We start from the raw sequence: 18,341 nt of genomic DNA, 5'->3' as shown, positions 1-18,341 counted from the left end.
ACATCAATGTGTTAGAAGTGAGTGAGTAATTTCGTTATGATATTTCATGTTACCAAAATGTAATTTAGTTGAGCAAAAATCAGTGGTAGAATTTGGTCTGTTTAGAAAATTTAAAAAAAATGAAATAGCAACTTTATTTTTGAAACTAAATAATTTTGGTAAATAGTATGAGGAAAAAGAAATTAATACTAGCATAATTTCAACAAAATATATGGATATTAATTAAAATTATCAATTTTAATGAACATTTACTAAAATTAATTTATGTGACAAACCGGTTGTATATTTTTATTGCATATTTGTCAATTATTCCAACTCATTACAACTTGCCATTTTATGTTTGGTGTCTAACTAAATGTGAAGTGGCGAAAATCGTGAAAGGCGGAAATAAGAAAATACATACATTTATTAAATGATACTCCTGTGCAAATTTTGACCTGATACAAAATTTAAAATTCAGGTATAATATCTATTCATTGTCTAAATATTTAATTTTGTCCTACTTGTTTGAGGAATTGCACAAAAAAAAATCAAACATTTTAATTACGACTCTTTTAGCTACTTTTTCCAAATATTTACCCTCACAAAGAAACTACTGAAATAGAGAAGAGCATGAGAGGCTATTAACATCTGTTAAATGTACAATTTTCACAAGTAAACATTGTCTCACTGAGGCAAAGTAAGCATATACATATGGTTGAAGAATTACTTGAGTAAAAGGGATTAAGGAACAAAAAGATATACAACACCTCGAAATTCTTTGAAACGTGTTCGCATAGTGCTAGTTGACGCAGTGTCCTCCTCCGGGTATGGAACTGTATAATGCTGCACAATCAGAAAATTCGGAGTCTTTAGCACAAGGCGATGAGAAACTATGGGACACGTTCCAGGACTCGCTGCAATGCTCTCTTAATTCCATCTTGATCGAGTGAGGTTACCAGTTGTATTTCTTGAACCTGAACCAAAAATTTAGATTATTATGTGAGAAATATGATGTAAATATATAGTATGTCTTTCTCTGAGAGAGGGAGAGGGTAGGGAGAGAATGCCTGTCTTCCAGCTCGAGCGAGAAGTGTGTATTGATCGCCTATTGGGGGCGCCTGTCAGATAGTGATACATTTGGAATGAGTGATAAAAGAGATAGAAGATTTCAACAATAGCCTTCTTTAGCATTATGGGTGATTTTGTTCATACATTTGATAGCCAAAGCTGCAGATCTTGTGAAACTACCCGCTTCTCAAATCCTTGTCGGCTGATTTTCACATCGTTAATGCTGGAGAGGGGAAACAGAACATGGTTAAAACTTTGAGACTGGTAGCCTGTATTACTAAAAATACGCCTTGTTCTTCAGTTCTTGACTATAACGAGGCTGTTTTCATGAGTCAGTCCAAACAAGGCTCTACTCTATCTCTCTCTCAATGTTAACATGATATTGCTAGTTACTCCTTATCACTGGGACTTGCCACATTATAATGATTTTTGTAGAGAAACTAGTCTTGAAAAAAAACTCTCCGAAACCAATATATGCATGGGTTCACCACTCTTAATAGTGAAGGCAGAGCCAAAGCAGCCGGACGTGAGAGAAAGATGTTCATTTCTGTCTTTTCCTATGGAAATGAAAGAAGCAGAAAGTGAATCACGGCACAAGCATATAACATGGTTCTAACCATACCCATCTTCCTTCAAAAGCTCTTCGATAATCGTGTCAAGCCCAGGAAGAGGTTCTATAGCAAAATGTTCACTTCCATTTAAGGCATTGGGATCAACTGAGGTGTCCTGGTGAGCACAAAAGTCATCAGTATTTGTATGAAGTCAAAGTTTGGTTGGGAGAATAGATAAGTTTGGCCAAACCTGAGGAATAACTTTGTCTAAAGTTTCCAAGAGGGGATCTTCCTCCAATTGTTTTATTGACAAAGTGATCCTCGATTTCTCTCTGCAACATGTTCCCAGTTTCACAAAAAACAGTCAATATATCTAGCGCACAAGTATAACTTTGTCAAAATAAGTGTTGAAAGACATACAATGATTCCAAGTTTCTGAATTGCATAAGCTAGATTAAGCCTATAATTATATGAAGTTTTCTACCATATTTTTCACAAAAATAAAGCTCAGCAGTAGACAAGGCATATAGGAGAAGCATCACTGCAGAAGCACACCTATCTATGTTTATAATTTTGACTCTCACTTCATCACCCTCGAATAGGACATCTCTTACATCTTGCACTAAATCCCATGACACTTCTGAAACATGCACAAGTCCTGTTAGGTGATACAATCCTGCAAAGATGCAGAGCAAGTTTAAAACTCAGCTACAGACTTGCAAACTGAATCAATTGGAAGTAACTCAGAAATACATACCGTCCGGGAAGAGCAGATGAATGAAGGCACCATAATCCTCGACAGACCCCACCTTACCTTCAAAAATGTTCCCCACCTTCAGCTGCGGAGAGAACTTGGACCAGTTGGCTTCCTTCTCTGAGAAGATCAACTTCCTGCTCTCCTCATCAGCTTGGATAGCCTAAGAATTGAGGATATAATCTAACGTATTAACAATTTCACCTAAATTATTTTGCGATAATTCTAAGGTTCTTGGAAGTATTATTTGAAGAACATATTTCTAATATAGGACATATAGCATGAAATACATAATCACTATTATTGTGATCAGTGATTCTCGGGTATCACTACTATGCTTTCCCCAATAGTAACATTTTATATATGCAGTTCTCTTAGTGTAGAGCACTTTACGATTGGAAAAATCGATTTTCGACCCCTATACTTTAGGTCCCAATACTTCATTTTGCTAAAATCAAGTCTACATTAACATCATGTCTTTATACTTTGATTATGTTAAAATCAAGTCTACATTAACATCAGGTTTTTAACAGCATCCAGGAATTAGAAAATCTATACATCAGTAAAGAGCCCCTTACCTTCACTGAAATAATAGAACCTACCAAAGCTCTTGCAATCTCTTGGATGGACTTTTTGGGTTCTGCATGAATTGAATTTATCAAGAGCATTAGAAAAGATTGATGTTAGCATAATAGTAAGAGAAGAAAGTAAACATGTGTCATCATTTATTTCAAAGGGGAAAGGAAAGAGTTAAAAGTGCATAGAAGGAGAAAGCCAGATAATCTTCGAATTACTTAAGCTTGAATAGTTTGAGTAAATCTATAAAATTTCTGGTATTTTAGACTTCCATCTTAACCCTTTGATGTGATTTTCTGTATTATCCATTAAACTTTTTAAGTAACTAAATATTTATAATTGCGATTAGAAAAAAATAGATTTAGCTGGTCAAATGTGACACTGAAAAATCCATTAGGAGAAGAGATGGTGTAAAAGTTTTCATTGGATGATTGCATGCTTTGTCATCGCAAAAGATTAGTAAATTCTGCAATTTCACATGCTGCACTGCTCATCCCAAAACATCCACAAATTTCTACAAGTGTTTTTGGCTTGACAATTGACATAACTTAGTTATCTATCAATAAATCAATTTTTTTACAAAAAAAGAAACTGGATACTTATTAATTTAGCTAAAGTCATTTAATAACATTATATTTGGACAATAGAAAAGTAATTTCCATTAGAATGTCGACCTTATAGGTGGAATGTCTACCTCTGCATGAATGGGAGGGGCTCAACTGTGGATAGGGAAGAAACCCAAGAAGAGAATAAAATTTAATCAGCAAGCCGCCACCATTGAATCCCTCAACTCTACCATCATAGGTGAGTCCTTTAGAGTGGTATGCCTTTGCCGCTTTCCAATCAGCAGACCTCTACTTCTTTGCATAACAAAGGAATAGATAAGAAGCTTGCATAAAATCAGAACCAATCAATCTTCTCCAAATCACCTCAAGAGTTCTTACAAAGTAGGTAGCACTCAGTTATGAAATAAGTATTGTGACCCGAAAATGTGTAGACTAAGAACATTGACATCATATATGCACACAAGCAGCAGCAGCATATTCACAAAAACCAGTTATGGATATTGGTTATTGCCCCAAATGCTTAATGCTTCATCAGCCACCCACCCACATTTCTTATGACATGGACATGGAGGAATTTGTCTACACATGATCTATGTAAGGTAAACTAACCATTTTTCTGCACTCTCAAGTGGATACAAAATTGGAGATCATCACATTCTCATGTGAGCACATATAACATCAGAATATATTTTAGCTAAATAAACAAGGATAGCCAAATATGGTAGAAAGTAATTAAACATTGGGATATTGGCATCTAATATCACGAAACTTTAAAAAAGTTGGTTTTTTCCCATGAACTTTAAAATTGGCAAATAATATCACGAACTTTACCCCCGGTTTGTTTTTTCCACGAATGAAAAAATTCATGTTATTTTAATAGATTGAAGAACAATTTTGGACGGTGTGCTTCAAGAAAAACTATCTTCAAAGATTGAAAAACTTGAAACTCTCAAAATTGTTGTCGAGAAATTACGAAAACAAATGCGTATCATAATATTATTTGTGTGAATTTTTTCATTCGTGGGAAAAAACAAACTGGGGGTAAAGTACGTGATATTATTTGCCAATTTTAAAGTTCGTGGGAAAAAACTAACTTTTTGAAAGTTCCGTGATATTAGATGCCAATATCCCTTAAACATTTACAAGTTGCTGTGAGAGCTCACAGGACACCTGACAAATTCCTAGCTAAAAGTATCCCAAAAGACTGCATTTATCAAGTTTCGAAACTGGAACAAAAATAGACTGAGAATAAGCATGAGAAATGAGAATCATGACCAAAGATAAGACGGGTGAGATAAGGTCAAAGATAAGCTTTTTTGGATTGTATAGAGATTGTGATGGAAATAAACTGATCATGAATTCATGATCACGATCACGAATTAGAGAATTTAACACAGTGATAATGCAATTGTCGCCCAATTCTTATAAAACAGATTACCCAATCGAATTATAATAGAGGAAAACACACACACCCGGGATTGTTTGAAATCATCGGCGAGCGAAGATTGATCGACGCCGTCATCGGTTTTGGTGGCGCTGCCGCTGGAAAGGGAAATTCTAGCCGGGGTTAATAAATTTGGCCGCTTGGTCCAGAGATTGGTGAAATTAATCGTGAGGGGTTTGTGAGAAGCGTTGTCGGAGGAGATGGAGAGAAACGCAAAGCCGCCTGAAGCTGATAATCCGACCAAAACAGGCATTGCGCAAAAATGGAGAAGGTTTGTTTCTGTGGTTTTGATTTGGTTTGGGATTTGGGATGATGCAGTGGAAATAGATGCGATTCATCGACGTGTCTTCTTCACATCCTTACTCGGTTGAAGAAGATTAGTTTCATTTCATTTTCACTTACAAAAACAAGATTTGCTAGAAAGCAATCATCTTTATATCAACACAATAATCGAATTGCTAATATAAAAATCATACTTCTATAGAGATCTAAATGGATGTATTTAGGTAAAAAAAACTATACTTCTTATACGATCGACCGATTCCACTGTCAGCCCATGAGTAACGTCGTAAAAGTTTCATTAATCTAACATCGGAGAATCATTTCATTATTCTAACATCGGCCATTCTCTTTCTATTGCGGGATTATGAGGACTTTGTCATGTTGAGGAGTATCTTATAAAATTGAAGTTTAGATAACGATTAAATCATTTTCTTGGCGAATCTTAATTTTGCTCTAGTTGTTTAGTATATTAACATTTATTCATATTATTTGGAATTTTTTCCTATCACTCAAATGAGGCTCGTATTGAGTGATGGTAACTTTATAGGTTTTCAATCCTGTAATTAGATTAATAATAAACCGATTCGTATCGAATAATTAGAAAATTTATGAAGTAGAATATCAAATGAAAGAAAACATAATAGTAACTTATTTCAGATATAGGTAGAGAACTTTTACTCCCTCCACCCCGCTTAAGATGACACGTTTTCCTTTTTAGTTTGTCCCAACTAAGATGACACATTTCCCTTTTTGGTAACTTTCTCTCTCCAATTAATACACTCAACCATTTTTTCTCACTCCTATTAAAATATCCATCTTTCTTTATCTCTCTACTTTAATACTTACACTCACATTCTCTCTCTCCAATTAAACACTTTAACCAATAACTCCTAAAACCCCGTGCCGGCTAAGCAATGTGTCATCTTAGCCGGGACGGAGGGAGTAGTATTTTATTACTCCTGTATTAGTATATTTTTTTTATTTCATATTTTTCCTTTAACCAATAACTCCTAAAACCCCGTGCCGGTAAAAAATGCACCCTTGGATCCAACCGAGACATATGACTGACAAATCGACGATAACCTTTTCAACCAATGAGTTCCGTTCCTTAAATCCGTCGGCGTTGCTTAAGCCTGTCGTTAGCTCTATCGAAATAAATTGAAAAAACTGTCATCACCTTGATATAACAATCAAACCAGATACCTTAATGTCATTAGAAGTGGCTTTGAGGTCTCAACTTTACTACTTGAGTTATAGTCTTTGGCATATTTAATAGGGATGATAACTTATCTAGGGATGAAAATCCACGAACATGGTTATAATATAAAATTTACTAAATAGGCTATAGTCTTACGTCACACGCTCATTTTAACTGTCAATTAGATTGAAGAGACCCAATCTAGATCGGCCCAAGTCCTGTATTACCCGGCCCATGTCTGGCCCAATTGATAAATAGGGTGGCTGAATTTCATCACACTCTTTGGAAGATAATTCTGTTAATAAAGTCCATTTATGCAATTATACATTTATACTCCATATCTAAAATAAATCATCAATTTACTATTCTACTTTGATTTTTTTTTTAATCATATTTTGACGTATTCTTCACAATTCTTTAGATAGGGTAGGACTGGATTGGTAGTATTATAGTTTTGTAGAAATGTAACGCAAATTTTCTATGTGAACAAAAACACTAAGTACAAATAAAAAAAAAAGTAAGCTATAGTAATATTTATTCTGTTCAATGCTATCAATTAAAGAAAAAATATTCCCGTGAAATATGATTACACTCTATTATGTATGTTCACATATATACACATTAAAACTAAATATTACGTACTATATAATGAACAGTTTCATAGTTTACAATTGCAGCAATTATTTTTTCATTTGATGGAAAGATAATAGGAAATTTAAGTCATAACATTTAATATATGGCCGGTGTATATGAGAAAATATTCAGTGGTCCTTCCACACCAAAGTGTTATTATGATGTGGTGTACTCAACTATTTAAATTTTGACAAATGGAAAAATAAATGACTAGACATGCCAACTAATGAAGGTATTTTTAGAAGATATTTATTAAACCACTTTTATAGAATATTCCTAATCTTAAATTCTTAATTCTAAAAATATGAAAATTGTCAATGTTTTTTGTTCATATATACAAATATATTGACACACTTATAATTTAATTTTTATTTTTATATTAAGTTACTAACTAAATATATAACCTATTTAATGCATTAAAATCTTACAAAATTTATTAAACCACTTTTATGTAATATTGTATAATTTTAAAATATAAAATTTGTTAGTAATATTTTTTCCTTTACGTACTTAAATAATTAATGTTAGTTTTTACATTCATATCAAGTTACTAAGTACATATAAGTATAACTCTTTAAATGCAATTAAAAAATTAAAAAATTAAATTATGATCATACTTTTTATTTGTGTGCATTTTCACTTACGTATATATTTTTATGTATAAACATATAAGATAAAGAAAATAATAATTATAAAATTTAAATAATACCAAACACTACTTCGTAATTATATTTTTTTTTTACCAAAAGATGATGAATACATATAAAATATTATTATTTAAGTATGTAGTGTATACATAGGAGGCAAAAAAATATTGATAATTTCAATATTAAAAATTATGCATTATTCTATTAAAGTGATTTAATGCATATCTTCTATAAAAGTGATTTAATGAATATCTTCTAAAAATAACTCTATTAGTTGGCATGTCTAGTTGGATGTTAGCTATTTATTTTTCTATTTGTCAAAATCTAAATGGTTCAGTACACCACGTCATAATGACACTTTGGTGTGGAAGGACCACTGAATATTTTCTCGGTGTATATTAGTTATGCAGGGTGTTATATATGGGAATACTCATAATTTCCATATTAAAAATCTTGACAATTAGCATATGTGGAGGTGTAATTTCCAGCTGGAAGTGGAGTTATGTATATTTCATTTGTTAATATATTATAGGTGAGATACACCATATCATTATTCCACCTTGGGTATATCTAGAGTCTAGACTAGGGATTTTTTCTCATAGGAAATAACTATAGACTGCAGTCTTTAGTAATTAATTGATCTGCAATTAAGATCCATCTATAATCTATAATCTATAATTATCTAAAGTGGTAGTTGTAGAAAAATTAATAAAAATGTTATTGAAAAGTTATTTGGGCGGGAAAATCATTCATAGGCTAAAGAATTACTCCACAAGTTACAGTCGTTTTAGATATATTGCATCAAATTGTTGAAATCTTTATTTTATTTATTTTGAGATCTAGACTACATATATATTGCGATGATCATTATCACAAGAAAATCACAATTTTAAACAAATTACTACCTCCGTACCTGAAAATTTGTCCCATTTTTTCATTTCCATCCGTTTCCCAAAATTTGTTCCATTTCACTTTTATCATTTTCGGTAGTAAACCTCATATTCCTTTAACTCATTGCTACTCACATTTTATTACTATAAAACTAATATATAAAAGTAACCCATAGTTTACAAACTTTTTCAACTCACTTTCCATTACATTTCTTAAAACCCGTGCCGGGTCAAAGTGGGACAAATGGGGACGGAGGTAGTAGTTAATAAAAACTAGAAAGCTAATAACTCCATTTTTAATAGCCCAGATAAAATATGACGAGAGGTAATCTTCATGTCAAATGTGATGTTATGAGCACTCGTTTCATAGTCCAATATTCTTACTAAAATTATAGCTTTAACCATGTTTACGTAACCCACCAATTTGTCAAGTTAAGCCATATTATTTAATATACTATACAAATTTAGATAATTTCTGTTCTATCAAACAACAAAAGAAAAATATATCTTTGCATATCTTGACATGAAGCCCACATTTCTTATCTTATTTTACATATCTTCTCATATCCCATCTTTTTTATCAAACCGAGTCCTTAATTTAACCATCAAATCTAACAATATTTATTAAGGAACAATATCAAAAAAAAGTTCCCCCTCACACACTAACATGTTTACAACCAATGAATAGGGACAAAAAGGCCTATCGTGGAAATACAAGGCAACCAAACGATGTGGCTAGAACAATGAAGAATATGTATACAGATGAAGATGAGTACAATTCTCTCAAATCTCAATCTTATAGTTCTCCAACACTTGTCGAGTTTCCTCTTAATTACTCCGTTCATCCCGAATAACTTTATATATTTGGAAGATGATACTACAAGATTTTAGAAGACATTGTTGAGGAATTGTTGAGTGTGTCAAACAGGAAGAAAAATACTACTACTAATAAACTATATAAATAGGGAAAATGTAATTAAAGTACTAATAAAAAAGAAAAAAAACAGTTAAATGTAATAATGATAATTTACTTTTTTAAAAAAATATGAAAATATGACATATTTGTGTAAATAAAAAGTGACATCTTATTGTGATATTGAGGTCACGTTCAAACCCCGCCTCATACTGGGAGACTTTCGGTCTTATTCTGCAAAATCGATTGAACAGGATTAGTCGGATTCCGCTAAAAGCATTGTTCGGTACACATGTGGTCAAACAAAAAAATGTGACATCTTCTTATCTAGAATAGATCTCTTAGAGGTGTCCATTAGATCTAAGTGTATAGAAATCAATGATGGGTGCGGAGGAGAACAACAGGGGGCTGTTGTGTGCCACAGTAAGGAATCCATTTAGACAGCGAAGTACTATTTGCAATTCAATTTTTGGAATTGGATATCTGACTTTTTGGGTCGAGTACCATGGTTTTCCGATTTGACAAGCCTAGCTAAGATGGCTCTGTATATAACTACCTTAGGTTCCTATTATTCTTTTGTTTAGGTTTGAGAAATATCATTCTAACAAAATCCTATTTATCACTAATAGCGTTTTAGTTAGTAAGCGAACACACATTTTTACAATCACACTTTTTTTGTTTGTTCTTTGTTCAACCTCTGATGTAGTACTTTTTTCTGTTGCCCTATGTTTGTAATAGTTACGTAAAGTCATCATGCAAGCGTGAACTAGACAACTGATAGTCCCATGTCAAATGTGATTTTATGTGCTACTACGTGCCCCTATCTGTGACATTCTTTTAGAAATTCGAACCTTTAACATATTGATTATAGAGGATAAACGTTCTACCAATTCAACTAAACTTTAACTATTTATTTTATATTAAATAACTAAATAAAATACTAACTATTTAAATTTATTATAATTTTTATATTAAAAATTCTTACCTTAGAATTTATTACAAAATACTACCATTGTGTAGATTGGATGATATGAATTGAATGGAGATATTGTTAGCCCCTCCGAATTTACCCATTGCACCTTCAATTCCGTTTCATTGCTCCTTTGATTTCACACACAATACACACCCTTGACTCCATTTTCTCCCTCTCTTCTTCCGGCGTGACCCCTCTGCCTCTCCCTCCCTCTCTTCGCCCCCCTCTCTATCGCCTCTGGGGTCCGCCCAACCGCAAAAACCCTCATCCAGAAAACCCCCAATTTCCCTCAATTTTCCCGGAATCCCCTCCGATTTCGCATTCCCCAACCCAACAGCACCCCAATTGCTTCATCAATGGCCGCGCCGGAGCTAGCTCAAACCGAGCCAGAGGGAATCGAGGGGGTCCGGATGACGTGGCTGAATTGGCCGCGATCGAAGGTGGAGGCGTCCAAGTGCGTGATCCCAATCGCAGCCTCAATCCAGCCGATCCGCCCCCACGTGGATCTGCAGATCCTCCCCTACGCGCCGCTCCGATGCAAGACGTGCTCCGCCGTGCTAAACCCCTTCTGCCGAGTTGATTTCAATGCCCTCATATGGATCTGCCCATTCTGCTTTCAGAGGAACCAGTTCCCGCATTATTATTCATCGATATCGGAGACGAATGTGCCTGCCGAATTGTACCCCAATTTTCCGTCAGTTGAGTATTCGATCCAGAATCCGCAAGATTTCAACCCGGCTGCAGCGCCTTCTCCGATTTTTTTGTTTGTGCTGGATACGTGCATGATCGAGGAGGAGTTGGAGTTTGCCAAATCTGCGCTGAAGCGGGCGATTGGGATGCTGCCGGAAAATGCTATGGTTGGGTTTGTATCGTATGGCACGCAGGTGCAGGTGCACGAATTGGGGTTCTCGGAAATGTCAAAGGTTTATGTGTTTAGGGGATCGAAGGACATCACAAAAGATCAGGTCTTGGAGCAATTAGGCCTTGCTGTGCCGGGCAATAGGCGGCCTGGTCCGGGCATGCAGAAGAGTGGCGGTGGCCCGAGCCCTGTGGCTGGAGCTGGGCCAAACACGGGTATCAACAGATTTTTGTTACCCGCATCCGAATGCGACTACACACTTGATTCAGTAATGATTATTTACCTGCTATCTGCATATTAAGTATTTGGTTTGGTCTTTGAGGATAGAGTTTAAAGCCTGGATATAGATGTTATAAATAAATGTGACGTATTATTTTACATTGTGGCAGTTTCGATCATTGTTTATGTCAAATTGTCAATCTTATCTTTCTGTGGGACTTTCTGTGGTGCAGTTGTTGGACGAGTTAGTGACCGATCAGTGGCCGATTGCCCCAGGCAACAGGGCATTGCGGTGTACGGGAGTTGCATTGAGTGTTGCCACTGGACTTCTAGGTGCATCAACATCAGGGACAGGTGCAAGGATTATTTTATTGGTCGGAGGTCCATGCACAGAAGGTCCTGGATCGGTAATGCCTTGAATTTTTAGTCTCCATGAAATATGTGTATGCTGTATTACAAAAACAAAAGGAATGGACTCTAGCAAATAGGAATGCTGCCACTACCATTTTGAATCTTGTATTAATTTGTTTGAAAACTTAGCTGGTAATAACAATGTTCTTTGTCTTGTATAGATTGTCTCAAAAGATCTGTCTGATCCAGTCCGTTCACATAAAGATCTTGACAAGGACGCAGCACCCTTCTTTAAGAAAGCAGTCCATTTCTACGATGAACTTGGGAAACAGTTAGTTAGTCAAGGACATGTGTTGGATGTCTTTGCCTCTGCTCTTGATCAGGTTTGTGGTGCTCAACTTGACTTCGTGTTGCTTGTTCATGGCTTATGTTATTTGTGTATTCATTATCAATTTATCATGCTAAACATATGACCATATATTATAGATGGACTGTAAAGGTCTATGTGAGACTAAAAGGAAGTGCTGGTTCAAATTTTGTCTTTTCTGAACACTCTATTATCTTTCCAAAGTGAGGTTTCTTTCTGAAGTGAGAGAACATGCTCTGGGATGGCAACTAAAACAATCAATGCATAATATTGCTACCAGCTCCCGTTCCTATGTATGAATGTTCTATCATAAATCTCAATTTTCTGAACTCCCCCAGCCAAAATATACAATCAGAAATTGTTTTTACGCACCATTACTCCATTAGTTCATACTCTGTGCTGTAGTGGATATAATAAACACGAATTTCTTATTTTCAACTATGATAATAAAAGTACAAAGATTGGAGAGTGGATATCTTCTTACATTCCTTGGCTGACCCATGCTGAGCATTGCTTTGATTTATCTGGGACTTGGTGCATCTCACACCTCTACAACATTCCTATTTCAACCAATTCCGGCTTTACTGTTACTTAACAGTGTGAATCACACTTCAGGTTGGGATTGCTGAAATGAAGATTGCCATTGAAAAAACTGGTGGACTTGTCGTTTTGGCTGAAAGTTTTGGCCACTCTGTCTTCAAGGATTCGTTCAAGCGCATATTTGAAGTTGGAGAGCAGTCATTGGGGCTTGCGTTCAAGTAAGTGGATATTGGAGTTTGAAAGGTCTTTTCCAGTTACATGTTAGCAAAGCAAAGGAGGGTGCACTATCTCTTATTTTAATTAAAAATTTGCCATTATATATATTTGTATCAAAATTATGCTGTTTCTTGGTTGCTTAATTAGCTCGACCAATTATATTAGGAATATTTTCGTTACTATCTAATGAGTTCAGATTAGTAGCCACTTTCTTTCTGCTGAGGTGAAATATTGATTGATTGTCTCGTTTTTTAATTTAATATGACGATGCATTGACTTTTGTTTGATAGAAAGTTATGGTCATCTCTAACATTTTATTAATAATTATCGCTGAATATTTTTAGTGGTACGCTGGAGATCAACTGCTCAAAGGATATCAAAGTCCAAGGGATCATTGGTCCATGTACCTCACTTGAGAAGGTTTTTAATCCAAACTTCATCATACCGTTTTTAGTACTCCAGTAATTAGTATAAGACTTCAATTCTAGTTCTGTTTGCGGGTTGCTGTTTCTGCTGTTACATTGACTTATCTTGTCTGATACTGATATGATGTTTTGTGCAGAAAGGGCCTGCTGTTGCTAACACAGTTATAGGACAGGGAAATACTACAGCTTGGAAGATGTGTGGCCTTGACAAAAGTACATGCCTGACGGTTTTCTTTGACATTTCATCCAGTGAAAAGTCTGATCCTGCAGGGTCAAGTCAATTATACATACAGTTCCTTACTAGGTAATGAGGAATCTCGATTCTCTATAACCTATCTGGTAATTGAATGGGTTCCAACTAGTGATTCCGACTTTCGTTGGCCCGTTCTTTTTTTTTTTGGTATTCCAAGATGGTAGGTCTAGTTTTTTCTTTCTTGAGAAGATGCATGTTTCCATCTTAGCAATGAGTAACTCAATTACAGATGCTGAATTGTAATATACTTTCTTTCTATGATACAGTTATCAAAGCTCTGATGGCCAGATGCGGCTGAGGGTCACAACTGTTGCACGGAGTTGGGTGGCAGGCAGTGAGGTTGTTATTTCTCCTCTCTCTCAATCTTTTTCCTGTTGTCTCATTTTCTAGGAAGATCTTTAAACAAGAAAATGCTAGTCGTAGTTGTTTATTAATGCATCTGAGTAGCAAGACTCAGTCCCTCAAGAGCTCTCAAGGCACACTACATCAGTGAGGTGGTGAACCTAGGCTCTATGGCATGTGCGTCAACAAAAAAATATCATAGGTTTTTTTATATATAAATTTCAATGAGTACAAGTTCTGCTCTTATATAATATTTGTATAACAAACTAAAACATAAAAAAAGAGTTTGTAAAAGTGAAAAAGTTGGGAAAAGGGAGAAAACATCTAGATGGTAAGGAGTCTGGTGAAGAAGAAGATGAGGAGATCTAATGTAACATGTTTTGGAATTTATTTAGTTGTGCTTACAGGAAAGTGTGATTTACTATTATTTATTGGAAATCATCATGGTGCTGTGTTGTGAACATGCTTCTTTTTAGTTCTCTTATTATTGCTCACAGGAAAGTATGTTATTTATTTCTGGCTTTGACTGAAATTCTTCCCCATTTTCTGTGTGGCTGCAGGATTTAGTTCAAGGATTTGATCAAGAGGTTGCTGCTGTAGTAATGGCCAGACTAGCTTCTTATAAAATGGAAATGGAGGTAAACGTTCCATACCTTTGGCACCTGTCCTATGAATATGGAGCGAGAAATACCTAGTTTTTTCTCTGTTTGCTAGCTCTGATTTTGGCCATCTCACTCAGGGGATACTGGGTTTCTTCCACTAGGACATTTGAAAAATGAAGATACTGATAAAGTGACATATTTGTGATTTGTGACTTATTGAGAAAACAAATAAGTCGAGTTTGAAAGAAATTAGCTTTGAGTAAATGCTAACATAACTTTGAAGATGGAGTGATGGACTGAAGATTAATCAATCGGATTACCAAGTCTCATAAATATGATTTTTATACATTGAAGGAACAATATGGATACCAGATAGGATAGTTTTCGTACTTTAGGGATGACTTGACCCTTGTTACTACTTACTATTCTTGTCTTGCTAGATAAATCTAGTATAGAACTGAAGAATAAATGATCAAATTGATATTATAGAGATGCAGGCTATTATATTATATATTTTATTGCTTAGTTGTGATAGTTTAATTGGTGACTGCTTTCAGGAAGGTTTTGATGCGACAAGATGGTTAGATAGGAATCTGATACGCTTGTGTTCCAAATTTGGGGAATATCACAAAGATGATCCTGCCTCGTTCACCTTAAACCCCTGTTTTTCGTTGTTTCCTCAGTTCATGTTCAATCTGCGACGGTCACAATTTGTACAGGTGAAATTCTGTGCCCGGTGTTTATGTTTCCTTGTTCAATTTAATATTCTGTAATAGTAGTTCTTAATCTCTCTAGTTTTCCCTTTCTCTATAGGTGTTTAACAATAGTCCGGATGAGACTGCCTATTTCCGTATTTTGTTGAACCGAGAGAGTATTAGCAATGCTGTAGTCATGATTCAACCATCACTGATATCATATGCATTTAATTCACTTCCTGCACCAGCTTTGCTTGATGTACTATCCATTGCACCAGATCGTATTCTCCTGCTGGACTCTTATTTTAGTGTCGTTATATTTCACGGAATGAGTATAGCTCAGTGGAGGAATATGGGCTGCCAGAACCAGCCAGAACATGAGGTATGTTTAAATTCTGCTCATCTAGGTTGGTGACTGTTGTTACATTTGAACTCTTTTAGGTAGAGCTTCTATTGTTTTATCGATTGAACTCTTTTAGGTTTTAATTGTTCCTGCTATGGCTGTCTTCTGGTGTGTTTAAAATGACAGTGAACTCGTACTAGGAAATATTGGTGGGAAACTTCATGCCATTAGCGTATAGTAGTTGATCTGCTTATTTTGCTTAGTTAACTTTTTTTTTTACATCAAGGCAGCACCACAACATAGCATAATGTTAGGACTTCCTTGAATTGGATGTATTTCTATTTTCTCTAATTTATGAAATGGTCACTTCCATTCAAATTCCTTCTCATGGAGTATTATTATGACTAATAATTTGTCTTTACTAAATATTTTTATCTATTCCAACTCTTTCAAGTGGAGGCTTAATTCTTGTACAGATATGGAGAGTTGTTGGATTAAGAGAGCTATAGTAAATTTTGCCATCGAAGAGGTTTTGATCTTTGTTTGAATTGTAACAATTGCAGTTCCTAGTTCTTTGAATTATGCTTTGGAGTTCAGCTGTAGGTTTGGTCATGCTGTTATTATCTTATTTTCTTCCGTTCCACTCCATAGTTTGACCGGTGATGATGATATCTGCAGAGGGCACATCATTTTTCTTGCCTCTAAACATCTATTTCAGCTCATGCGATTGCTCTCTTCTTTCAGTCTTGCACTATTTCCTTGGTTTTTCTGGTAATAATTATCATATATTGAAAGTCAACATCTTCCTTCTCGTCATTAGACATCTACAACGGCCTTTCTTACTTCCTAGTTGGTATTCAGTCCATATATAACATGATAGGTTTCATCTTTGCTGTGCTACATTAGAGTGATATTTTGTTAAAATGCACAAGATAAATTTAATTTAATAAACCTTTGCATTCGTAGGCCTTTGCTATGTTGTTACAAGCTCCACAAGAGGATGCCCAATTGATAATTCGTGACCGTTTTCCTGTACCAAGGCTTGTGGTGTGTGATCAGCATGGTTCCCAGGTAACCTTTACCTCATGATATAATCCAATCTTGTTAACTACTACTTTTTTTCATTGATTCATCTTTGATTGCGTATAAATGTTGGCAACAGGCAAGGTTTTTGCTGGCAAAGTTGAATCCTTCAGCCACCTACAATACTGCACAAGAAACGATGCAGACCGGTTCAGATGTCATCTTCACCGATGATGTAAGTCTACAAGTATTCATCGATCACCTTCAGAGGCTTGCAGTTCAAGGTTCTTAACAAGGTAATGAGAGTCGATTCACCTGCTCGATGGTTTCTTGGATTCTATGGAAAAAGTTCTGGAGTGAATTATGCCTCGTCTAGTTCCTGTATGAAACTATGCCTTATTGTCGTCCAATTGCGAGGATGAGGTTATAGACCCTCACTGTTTGAACAATGAGTAGTTGCTGGGCTTGAGAGGTCTTTTGCTTAATTGGATTCCGAGGTGATGCAGGAATTTTGTAACTTAAATAGTCAGTGGACAGACCTAAGGGTATAGTTGTAAGTTAAAAGGTGACATTTTTTGTGTTTTGACATATATTGGTAATTTTCCACCTTATATTCCTTTGTGATTGAAATTTTTGTATTGAATTTGAGGATGTGAATTGTGATGGAGGCTAGACAGCTTTTTGTTATTTCTATTTGAAATAGAAAGTATTTCTTCCAAACTTATCTTTGTTGTGGGTTCTTGCCATCTTGTTGTTATGACCATTTCCAACTTTGCGCTAATACACGATGCGTGCAACGGCTAATTTTTCGGTTTTCAATATTGCAATTGCGTACTTCCTCCATAGTTGAGGCGTTTCTTTTCGGTATGGAGTTTAAGAATTTTCTTTATTGTGTTAAATGGAGGGAGAGAAAATTAAGAGATTAGAGTAAAGTACAAAAGTGAAAAAAGTGAATTAATTATTATATTAAATAAAAAAATGACTCAACTATAACAAAGCAAATGTTGTATTTGTGTTTTTGCGGTTCATAAGTGCAACAACTTCGGAAAATTGTTGTTCATAAACCCTAGTGAGCTTGTTCACTTGGGTTCGACTTTACTTACATCGTCAATCGATTTTACGATCGACTGAAATTGGGTTTAATTGGACACTAAATTAATTGGTTATTCAATAATGCAATTAATTAAATGGCTAATGTGTTTAATTAACTAGCTTATAATTGGGCTTGGTCCATTATGCTACTGGATGACCTCATTTAATTATTTGATTTCACTTAATTAATGGGCTGATATGTTTATAAATTGTATAACGATGAGCTTAATTTGTGCATTCGTGATAAATTGGGATAAAATCATGAAAACGAATAGGGATTGTGTTTTCTATTTTTTTAATTGATGACTAGGATTGATTTATGCTTTTGTGATGAACGGTTGAGATTAAAATCACACGGATTATGCTTTTGTGCTTCCTACTTTTGTAAGGATGGGTAAGATTGATTTGCACTTTTGTGATGCATGGCTGAGATTAAAAGACTATTGTCAAACTATTATAAATTGAAGATAGGTTTTACTCATTTAATTATATCATCAAATTCATTCTATTTGTTGCTACGTACTTTTCTTTCAAAAA

The 18,341-nt window shown here is 35.0% G+C and overlaps 2 protein-coding genes across 2 annotated transcripts; one reads left to right on the top strand and one right to left on the bottom strand.

Annotated features, from left to right (window-relative positions):
* Positions 1–623: 623 nt before the first annotated feature.
* Positions 624–5,347, bottom strand: LOC125222792 (Nucleic acid-binding proteins superfamily). Its single transcript, XM_089066214.1, has 10 exons — positions 4,970–5,347; positions 3,626–3,785; positions 2,934–2,995; positions 2,359–2,518; positions 2,157–2,277; positions 1,852–1,933; positions 1,673–1,776; positions 1,195–1,273; positions 1,050–1,100; positions 624–956 (listed from the first exon to the last, which is right to left on the bottom strand). Exons 1-10 carry the CDS (start codon positions 5,192–5,194, stop codon positions 873–875), a joined length of 1,128 nt encoding a protein of 375 aa, XP_088922340.1. The 5' UTR covers positions 5,195–5,347; the 3' UTR covers positions 624–872.
* A 5,255-nt stretch (positions 5,348–10,602) lies between these two features.
* Positions 10,603–17,399, top strand: LOC125200555 (protein transport protein SEC23 E-like). Its single transcript, XM_048098202.2, has 12 exons — positions 10,603–11,604; positions 11,789–11,962; positions 12,128–12,289; positions 12,889–13,031; positions 13,374–13,449; positions 13,592–13,758; positions 13,974–14,046; positions 14,610–14,687; positions 15,209–15,370; positions 15,465–15,728; positions 16,656–16,760; positions 16,852–17,399. Exons 1-12 carry the CDS (start codon positions 10,834–10,836, stop codon positions 17,002–17,004), a joined length of 2,328 nt encoding a protein of 775 aa, XP_047954159.2. The 5' UTR covers positions 10,603–10,833; the 3' UTR covers positions 17,005–17,399.
* Positions 17,400–18,341: the final 942 nt, after the last annotated feature.

Source organism: Salvia hispanica, chromosome 2, assembly GCF_029641045.1.
Source record: "Salvia hispanica isolate PSC_SH4W2 chromosome 2, Shi_PSC_v1, whole genome shotgun sequence".
NCBI classification, from domain to species: domain Eukaryota; kingdom Viridiplantae; phylum Streptophyta; class Magnoliopsida; order Lamiales; family Lamiaceae; genus Salvia; species Salvia hispanica.
The sequence above is the reverse complement of the archived record's forward strand: the minus strand, read 5'-3'. Positions and strand labels throughout refer to the sequence as shown.